This window comes from Tenrec ecaudatus, chromosome 16, assembly GCF_050624435.1.
Source record: "Tenrec ecaudatus isolate mTenEca1 chromosome 16, mTenEca1.hap1, whole genome shotgun sequence".
NCBI lineage: Eukaryota > Metazoa > Chordata > Mammalia > Afrosoricida > Tenrecidae > Tenrec > Tenrec ecaudatus.
The window spans coordinates 25,917,923-25,928,226 of record NC_134545.1 but is presented as its reverse complement, the minus strand read 5'-3'; the positions used below and the strand labels follow the sequence as shown (position 1 = coordinate 25,928,226).

The 10,304-nt window shown below is 59.4% G+C and overlaps 1 protein-coding gene across 3 annotated transcripts in view; it reads left to right on the top strand.

The window, feature by feature from the left end:
- Positions 1-399: 399 nt before the first annotated feature.
- The window catches only part of EMID1 (EMI domain containing 1), a 44,745-nt gene continuing 34,840 nt past the window's right edge, over positions 400-10,304 (top strand). For all 3 annotated transcript variants that reach the window (XM_075534278.1, XM_075534276.1, XM_075534277.1), the window contains exons 1-3: positions 400-500; positions 7,876-7,989; positions 8,315-8,418. In XM_075534278.1, coding sequence (XP_075390393.1) covers positions 400-500; positions 7,876-7,989; positions 8,315-8,418 — 319 coding nt within the window. The remainder of the gene's footprint in view (positions 501-7,875; positions 7,990-8,314; positions 8,419-10,304) is intronic.

Here is a 10,304-nt window from a genome sequence, read left to right as displayed (position 1 = left end):
TCTGGGCCATAAAACGGGGATTGTTATGCCTACCTGGCCCAGAATAAAAGCGTCCCGGGACACCAGCATCAGGGCTCGGCTTCCCAGCCTGCAACACGTGGTCGGGCACCTCCATGCTGGCACCGCGCCCGCAGGAGGCCAAGCGGCTGCGCAAAGCGCTGGGCACAGGTGGGCACCTGGCCGGGCTCCCAACGGGGACGCCCGCCCCCCTCCCCCCAGGTCTCCTTCCGGGTTGGCAGCCGCGGCGCTGGGGGCGGGGGGCCGCCGAGGGGCCGGGCGAGTCCGCAGCGCGCCCCCGCCCCCCGCCCGCCTCCGCCCGCCCCTGCGGCTCCGCGGGGAACTGGGCTCGGAGCGTCCGGGGCTGCAGGCAGGCAGGCGGCGCGGCGGGGCCGGCGCAGCATGGGCGGCCCGCGGGCCTGGGCGCTGCTTTGCCTTGGGCTCCTGCTCCCGGCCGGCAGCGCAGCGTGGAGCGTCGGAGGAGCCCCGTTCCCCGGACGCAGGTAAGGGCTGGGACCCCCTCAACTGGACTCTGAGCACCTCCAACCTCGAGACAAGCCCAGCATTGGGAAAGGGCTTGTGTTCCCCACCTCGGGGCCAACCCGGGATGGGGGTCAGGGCAAGAGGCTGCCCAGCATCTGGCCAAAGCTCTTGGAAGTTCGGGGTGTCGTCCCCCCTACCCGCCACCAGAACCCCAGAGGAGAAGAAAGGGGCGCAGAGAAGCCCCCTACGACTCAAGCCCCATGAGATTCTGGTCCTGGCCCCAGGTCCCCTCTCCCTGCACATGGGAAAGGCCCAGGACAGCCCCCCCTAGGGTTCCCCCTCCCCCTTTCCCTACTCCAGTTTATTTTAAACTGGGCTATTTATTTCTCTCGGAGGCGAGGACAGGGGTGGAGTCTTAGAGCCCCTGGTGAGTGTCAGCCCCCTGGGACCTGGCATTTTGGACAGAGACCGACTCTTCTAAGTCCTCTCCCGGAGCTGGAAACATTCTCACCCCCGCCCGGCGTGGGCGGGGCCGTCTCTCAGTACCGTCCCAGTGCTGGCCCGAACAGGCAGGATCTAGAGGAATCCCTCCAGGACTGAAGAGGGGGCTGAGAGGATGGTCCCCATTTAACAGATGACCAAACTGAGGCCGGCGAGAATCTATAGCATTTGGCTCTGGGCCATGCATGGAAGAACTGGGTTTCCAATCCAGGCGGTTCTAGCCCTCATGACTGCCTGGGACCCACTCCGTACTGCAGCCCCGCCCCTGCTGGGGTCCCCTTCTCAGGGCCGCCACTGCCGTTCAAGGCAGACAATACCGCCTGGCCAGCCCTCGCTAGGCTTTCTCTTCCTTTCATCCCATTCAAAGGCCTGCCCAGCCTCTGCCCCTCTACGGCCTCAATTCTTTTCAGAAATTCCCTTTTCCCAATGATCAGGGGCCAGCATCCTTCCGTGCCCCGCCCCCACCCAGCCAGGCTAGCAGAGACAGGTAATGTGGTGAGAGGTGGCCTCGAATCCTAGGCAGGGATGGATGAGCAAATAGCTGGTGCTGCAAGCGCCCCTACTGTGTGCTGACCACGCTGTCTGCACAACCCTCCCAATCACCTCAGAAGCATGCTTTTTTATGGCTGCTGTTTCATAGAGAGAAACCGTGGTGGTTAAGCGCCGGGCTGCCATCTGAAAGGTTCACAGTTCAAAACCACCAGCCGCTTCTCAAGAGCAATACGGGGTTTTCTACTCCATAAAAAGTGACAGTCTCAGAAACCTGCAGTGGCAGTGCTACCCTGTCCTGTTGGGTCTCCATGAGCTGGCGCGGACTTGATGGCAGTGAGTTTGGTTTGGGTTTGGTCTCACAGAGGGGGAGGTTGAGGCCTGCCCAAGGCAGATGGAGAGGGAGTCCTGGACCCCAGATACTAAGGTGGTGGATCCTGAACCTAGAATTCCCAACATCCCAGGATGCTGGCTGAGAAGTCATAAGACTCTAATCCCCTCCAGCCACGGCACAGCGGGGCCTCCCAGCATTTCCTGGGTGGGAGGAGGAGAGTGAAGCTGTGGCCCCTGGGGACCTTCACCCCAGCTGCTCACTCACAGGGGGCTGTCACAGCTGAGCATCCCCCAAGCCCCGAGGGCAGTGCTGTTGTCCCCATTTTACAGAGAAGTAGATTGAGGCCTAGAAAGACCAGGGGAACCTAAACCAAGGCCAGTCCATTTCCAAAAATGTCCCCCTGGCAGCCCTCCTGGAGGAGGAAGCAGGGTGGTCTGCCTGGGGGACTGGGAGGAGTCTCAGAGAAAGCTGTGCAGGTCATGATGAGGAATTTGAGACGCAGCCTCGGACACAATGGGGTTCATTCCTAGCTCTGTTGCCCTCTCGATGTGTGACCTCAGGCAGGTCACATCATAGCCCTAGGACTCAGTTTTTCCTCTCTATAAAATGGGTCTGGTAACCCCACCGCCCATGCCTGTTCGGAGTGTGGGGCCTGGTACATATACAGGGGCCTCCATGGTGGTTCCACAATTGTCTGCATTAAGTTGGGGGCTGGGGGCTGACACGGAAGAGTATATGGGCCACTGCCAGGACCTGCCCTCATGGCCGTCATCCCAGTCTGTTAGAGACATCATGGGATGTCACGTCCCATCAGCCCTCCCTCCACCCCCAGCCCAGTGCCCCAGGCGGCCCTTGGCAGCCAAGGGACCAGCGATAGAAAAGAGGCTTTGTGCCTGGGGAGGGGGAGGCCTGGGAAGACATCCAAAGGCCCACCCCCAGCCCCAGGAATGTGGCAAGACTTTGAGACCCCCGGAACCAGGCTCCCACCTTGGCTCATTCCTGCCTTGTGTCCCCCCCACCCCCACCCCAAGGCCCTGCGGGGCTGCTTCCTGCCCCTGTGACGTTTGTCCCTGCCTGAACTCTGCTTTCCTCTGGCCGTCCCAGCGCTGCAGCTCTCGGCTACAAGCCACCAAGCCTCGTCCCACTCCAGTGCCAATGTCCTTTGGACAAATCCTGGGACCAGGAGAATGGATGGGTGGCATCTTCCCCAACCCGATGCCCACTGGGTGACCAATGAGACAGGTGATTTCTTGGAGCCTCACTTTCCCTGTCTGGAAAATGCACTACCAATACTATCACCAGGCATGGGCATGGTGACACTGATGCATGGCGACTGGCTGCACCCATATCACAGTCAGACTGGGCTCCATCAGATTTTCAATGGCTTTTTTTTAGTAGCTAGCCAGGCATTTCTTCCAAGGCACTTCTAGATGGGTGACTGAACCTTCAGTCTTTCCATGAGCAGCCCAGCACAATCACTATACTCCTCAGGGTGTCCCCTATAAAGGGAGGGCCCAGAGAGTTGGCTGTGCCTGGCCTATGACCCTGAGGTACAGGAGTCAGAGGTAAGGCTAGCTGCTAGCTACAGAATCTCTTGCCAGGGGCGAGTCTGCCATCCCTGCAGAGGGACAAAGTGAAGCCGGAGTGGGTCAGGGCCTTGTCCAAGGTCACCGAGTTAGAAAGCAGCAGAGCCGCGACTGGGATGGCGCCTCCCCACCCCCACCCTCACCCTCACCCCCCTTTCTTTCCTTTCCTTTTCACAATGGTCCTTGGCCCCCCGCCCGCTTGGCTGACTCCCGCAATTAGCCCCATATCACTGTTGCAGATCGCAGCCGGAGCCCTGAAGAGACAAAGTCCCCTGGTCCCTAAGTCCCTCGTGGCAGGGGGTGGAAACGGATGGGAATCCCCCCCTAACACCCCCCCCCACCCCAGTGGAGGTGGCCAGTGCCAGGCTGAGCTGGTCTGGCCTGTTTTCTTCTCCCCGGGGGCCTAAGTGGACAAGCCTCCTCCAGTCACAGCCCTCACCTACCCGATGCCAGGCTGCCCTTCAGCGGACTCTGAAGTAGCCCACTACTGACCACCCCCCCAGAAAGGAAGCCCTGGGATGGAGGGGCGTGCAGGGACTGCACTCGGGAAGCTGTCTCCCCTGTCCTTTCAGCAACACCCCTGAGGGACCTTAGGCCAAGCCCCAACTAGTGGGCATTCCCCCCATGCCAGGGGCTGAGAAAGACAGAGTTGTGGTGGGTGGCTGTGGGGCAACAAGAGCACCTGACCCACCTGGGCCTCAGGGAGAACCGTGACCCAAAGGATGAATCTGGGCCTGCGGGCTTGGGGAGGAGTTTTCCAGGCAGAGGGCACCTCAAGTGCAAAGGCCTGAGGTGGGAGAGGCAGGCAAGCCAGGAAGGTGGGGAGAGCGACAGTGAGCAGGGAGGATGGGGACCTCTAGCAGCGGGAGCTCCTGGTTGGGTGTAGACCATGTTAGGTCTGGGCCGTGTGTGGACAAAGAACTTACTAACTTATGTATCTCTCGGGGCCTGTCAGTGCCAGGAGAGGTCTCTGAGTGTGTGTGCATGTGCACGAGAGTATGTCAACCCTCCGCAGGTGCGAACCCGTGTGCAAGGAGGATGGACGTTTCTGGGGCCACGTGTCCTGCTGGATTTGCATTTGTGTGCAAGTGTGTGATCGTGGGTGTGTTGAACAGGGTTCTCTAGAGAGACAAACCAGATTGCTAGTAATTATATATAAATATATTTATAAAGATAGATATATAATTCAAGAAATGAACCGTTAAATTATATACAGATAGATAATACAAGAAATTAACAGTTAAATTATAAAGCAGTGAGACACTAGCAGTCCTTTAAGGCTTGAGAGCCGCCAGTTGCCAGTCCCCTTCTGTAGAGAGAGCTGGGCTATATATACCCAGGCAGCAAACAGCAAGGCAGGTCCCCAACTGTCATCAACTTTCGGTCCCCAGCTCCAGAGATGAACATTCCAATCGTGTGGGCTTGAAGGGACCTCACCTTACAGCGACACAGTCCACAGGCTAGGCATCCCACAGGTAGTATACCCCTTTAAACTGAGGCACAGGACAACCAAGGTGAGGCTCACCGAGCCATTTATCCCTCTGCCCTTCAGTTAATCCTACTTGTGTTTATCGGCCAGGCTGGCACAATAAACTATCGCAGTGGGGATCTGTGTGTGCATAGGCAGGTGCACGCGTGTCAGTGCACACACGTGTATGTGTGTTTTCCAAGTGCAATATGTCTGCTGTGTGTCCATTTACATACAGGTGTGTTTGGGCACAAACCTGCTTTGGCATGTGCAGTGCGTTTTCCATGCCTGAATGTCTCCCCGGTACAGAGCACTTCTCAGCTCAGACTGCTCTCTCCCACCTGCGGTCCTGCCCAGCGCCCCCAGGCCAGTCCACAGACCCCTAAGCTTGACCACTACACTGGATACATTTTTCTGGAGAAGAGCTGCACCCACCTCAGGTTCCAAGGGGCTTCTTATGCTCCCCCACAGACAACCCCAGCCAGTTAGAACCATGGCCCTCGAAACTCGGAGGTCCTACTGGGTGGGAACATTTTGGAAATCCATCTTTGCAGGCTTATCAAACCCTCACCTGCTCATTATAAGCAGACTCTCCAGCTGTGAATTATGAGGGCCGGCTCTGGGGTTCAGCAGACCTGGACTCCAGCTATCACTGTGACACTTAGGACAGGGGGGTCCTGGGCATGTCCCCAGCCTTTCAAACTTCACTTTTCTCTTGTAAAATGACCATTTCAAGAACACAAGCAAACAAACCATTGACAACAAATCTATTCTGACTCATAGGGGTACTACACAGGGTTTCCAAGGCCTTGTACATCTTTATGGGAGCAGGCAGCCTCATCTTCCCCCCTCCGAGCCGCTGGTGGATTTGAACTACCAACCTTGCAGGTAGCAGCCCAACTTTGACTTGAGAGTGAGTACCACATACTCAGTGTGAAGATGAAAATGCACTCAGAAGTCCATGGGCCTGGTACACAGCAAGCACAGTGAACAATGGGCACTGTTAGGGTGTCACATTGAGTCAGACCATGCTGAAAGGTCTGGTGACTTATTTTTAAAAATGAGCTAATGGAAGCCCTATGGATTACAACCGAGCATCGTCCAGTACAAAGCTGGAAGCCTTCCTAGGTTGAAAGGCACCAGAAATATGGCCAGGGCACTACTGCCATCTCAAAGTACAATCGACCTTAGCCACAAGAACGGAGCAAAGCCCTGGACATCCGTTCGCTGGTCGGGTCCGACTCACAAAGAGAGGCGGCAGCAGCCAACGTGCACTGCTAATCTTACGGATGCACATGGGATGCAAGAGATGGAGGGGACGCAGAGTCAGGCTGCATTTCGTTCTGTCACCCATCAGAGGCCTTCTTGGTGACAACTGGCGACAATGGCTGTTCACACAGCGCTCCCCTCCCGGCCCAACACGGCGGCGAGGTATGCATGCTGGGTGGGCACCTGATGCACAGGTGCTTACAAGGATGAAAGATCTCGCTCTCTTGAGCAGCAGTGCGATCGTTCTGTGACTCGCGGTCTGTGCTGTGGTGGAAGGTTCTAGAATCCACACATGGAGACTCAGGCTCCGGATCAGTGCCTGGTTTCCCGTGTCTAGCTGCTCCCCACCGTCTGGCCTGGCCCTGGTTCGGTGCCACCACAAGCACATGTCCGCCTCGACCGTGGGGACAGCTGTGTCTATGGGCCAAACTGAGCCGGCACTTCCGCCAGCTCCCCCACTGTGCGCCTCTGCCCAGGGAATGCATTCCAATTCCACCAGCAAGCAAAGTACAGGGACTCACCTCCAGGACCCGCTGGGGGCAGGGCAGCAGAGGGAGGGACGGTGGTGGGGTTGGACACCCCTCAGGTGGCTAGGACATTCCAGGTGCTCAGTGGTCCTCAGCCTGACACGGGGTCACGGGCTCTGTGCTGTGTGTCAGGGCTAGAGGACAAGAGAGGAGGTTTCAGGTGACCCTCAGCCTATGTCCCCCACCCAGCTGGACTCCCCCGTGGCCTCAGCCCAGGGTCGGCTGGTTCCCAGGCTGAGGCCCTGACAGCGCTATGGACCGTGGCCCCAGGAGGTGGGGAGGAACCGGTGCCCCGCCCCCGGGGTGGGGGCTGGGCATCCACATCTGTACACCGCCACCCCTCCATGAGAAGGTGAGAAGGGGCTGGGCAGCATGCCCTCCTGCCTCTCTGTGGGAGGATGGGGCACGTAGGTGCTCGACTGCAGCTGGGGGTTGTGAAGTAGCCACTGGAGAAGTCAGTCCTCCGTGCCTGGGACACTGTCACAGTGAGAGGACATGGAACCGAGTGCGGGGCCGGGCGCGAACCTGCAGCTTCATTCCATCCGAGGGGCCAAGGGCAGATGGCTGCACAGGGCGCTGGGGGGGGGGGGGATGGATGGCAGGGACCTGGGTCCAGTGAGGAGAGGGTGAGCTTTGAGGATCGGAGGAGTCCTCGGGGTCTGCACACAGTTAAATGCTCAACCGCCACCTGAATGACTGGCACACAGACGCCCCTCGGAAAACGGGTCTGGGAACCAACTTTGGAAAAGTCCCAGCTCTGAGAACACTATGAAGTAGTCTGACGGCATACAGGGATCCTCGTGACCCGGGAGGGGCTCCCAGCAGCTAACAAGACCAGCAGGTGCTATTGGAGAAGTGGGGTGGTGCTCCAGGCAGGGCCTCATTAGAGGCCTATGGCAGGTGTAGCCCAGGGGCTTCTGGGGGGCACAGCCAGGTTTCCACATCTGGTGGAATGGGTGGAGGGAGGGGCACCACTGCCATCCAGGGTGGGGGAGCAGGAGACAGTGGGGCAGGAATGGGGCAGGGTTGGAGAGACAGTTCAGACTGATAAGACATCCTCTTGCTGCCTGATGGTCCCTCCCAAGATGTCTTGAGAGCCCCTCGCTCAGCTGCCCCCTCTGGGACCATGGACTCACCTCTCAGCCACAGGCAGCACTGGGCGTACAGACGGGCCCAAAGGACTGTGGGCACTCAGGTCGTCTCTGCTTTGGGCCCTTGCAGGAACTGGTGCTCGTATGTGGTGACCCGCACCATCTCGTGCCACGTGCAGAATGGCACCTACCTTCAGCGAGTGCTGCTGAATTGCCCCTGGCCCATGAGCTGCCCCGGGAACGGGTAAGTGAGACCATGCTGGGGAAGGGCAAGACTGGGGCCTCACAGATAGGTGGAGCAGGGAGTGGGGGCCTCAGACTTATTCTCAGTGCCTCCCGTGAGCTTCTGAGGTATCCCAGGAGGAGGGGTCCCCCCATTTCCTGGCACTCCGGGGTGGTCACTGTGGGTGCCAGGCCAGCTGTCACCTGCAGGGAGTTAGTATCTAACTCCTAGGAGGGCAGAGGGGCTGAACCCCAGGAGGCAGGAGAAGGGAGGCTTCAGATGGGTCCTGGGTGCGGGGTGGCATCAGAGGGCCCTGTCTGAGTTGGCCCCCCGGACACCCTTCCAGGTACAGGACCGTGGTGAAGCCCACGTACAGGGTGATGTATAAGACCGTGACTGCCCGTGAGTGGAGGTGCTGCCCCGGGCACTCGGGGCCGAGCTGCGAGGAAGGTAGGCCTACCCACCGACTCGGGCCCCTCTGATGGTCACATGCCTCCCACTGGCGAGCAGGAGCATTTGGGTGTTGCCATGTCAGTAGCCCTGCCCAGCGCTACGGTGAGGTGGGTTTGTGCCTGCTGCCCCTACCCGTGGCCCCATGCCTCTGGAGGACTCATGGGAACCCAGGATAGTTTCATAGATGCTGCGCCACTCATGTTTGAAGTCACACCGTCCTGAGTCTGTATTCAAAACCCAGAAACTCCCACCAGGATGTGCCCGTGGGACGTGGGGGCAGGCACCTCAATGAAATGCCATTTTATTCAGCTTGGTTACAAGGTGAAGGGCAACCAGCCAAGTGGTGCGTTTGGCAAGCTCTACCCTCTTAGCTGTGAGGCTCGGAGCTGGTGACGTCACTTCCTGGGCCCTCCGTTGGTCCCATCAGTGGGCTTGGCTGCTGGGAAGATGACCGTGAGAAGATGGCCCTGGTAGGCGGAACACAGCTGGAGACGCCCATGGCTTCTCCGCCGCACATACCTTCTCTCGGCCCCATCAACGGTGACCAACTGTACCCATGGGCTTTGCTGGGTGGACAACCCAGGAATCAAATGGATGAACCCTGGCCTGCCTGCTGCTCATCCCTGCCCCCAGGGCCTCAGGGACTGGGGGACTTGGCAAAAGGGGCATGTCTCCCTGTGGCCCCCACTCACCTCCTCCAGTTCAGGGTGACTCTAGCCAAGCACCCAGCAGAAACGTGGGTGGGGTGGGACGGCGGGTCAGATGGGGAGCTGCCCTCTCTCACCAAGCTGAGCCACAGCCATTGGCAGCCCTCCCTCAGGGGCCCCATCGAGCTGCTCCCACTCGATCTGGTAACTGGCCAAGCTCAGATTTTCAGGCCCCTAGGGAACCAAGGTGGCCCCAAAGACGTTGACTGGCCTTGAAGAAGCCAAAAGCCCAGCCTGTCCCCGCAAGAGGCAGCTGGGGAGGGGGGACGCATTTGGAGCCCAGGGGCAGCAGACTGGCATTATCACCACTCTGTGGGTCGTCCTGTGGTAGAAATGTGTGAGCAGGGACCCTGGGGCTAACAGAAGCCACCCCCCACCGATGCTTCTGAAGAGGTTTCCAGGCTTCACTCCCAGGGACCCCACAGCAGCACAGCTCACAGATGGGGCGACTGAGGCCCAAAGAGGTGACATCACCTCCTCAGAGCCCCCACGTTGGGAGAGTAGGACTCTGAGCCTGGGCAAGGTCAGGGGTTGCTTCCAGATATGGGGAAAGGGGGCTAGCCCCAGGCCCTGAACCCCTTGAGTCCATGAGCTGCACTGGCCCCGGGGAGAGGCTGCAGGAGGCAGCAGGGAAGCTCCCTCGGGGGATAGGAGGCCAAAAGAAGCCAGAGGCAGAATGATGGGTGTCAGGGAGTCGGGGGCGGGAAGGGAACCAGCTGGGAGGGGCCTGCACTGAAGAGGAGCCTATGGTGGGAAGGGGACTCAGCCCCTAGAGACATGAGCCAGACCTGCTGAGACAAAGACCACTCTGTCTGGCTCTCCTCCCGAGGACAGCCCCTCCCGGGTCTGGGGCGCCTTCACAGAGTGGGTAAGGGTGGAGGAAAGGTGAAGGCAGCACCCGTGCCCCATGTCCCCTGCTGCCTCAGGCCACACGTCCAGGAGGCTGCTGACATCCAGGTGGTAGAAGCTAGGCTGGGGCCAGGCCAATCTCAACATCTGCCAGCTCCCTCCGAAGAGCCTTCTGGTCCCAGCCCGGGACGGGGGTGTCCAGGGCTGCATGGGCCAGACACACACCAGCTGTGTGGCGTCAGGCCAGGGACTCCCGGGTGCATTGTGTAAGCTATTGTGCAAGGGTGCCCGGCTGGGGAGCTGGGCGGGGCTGGGAGCTGGCGCCAT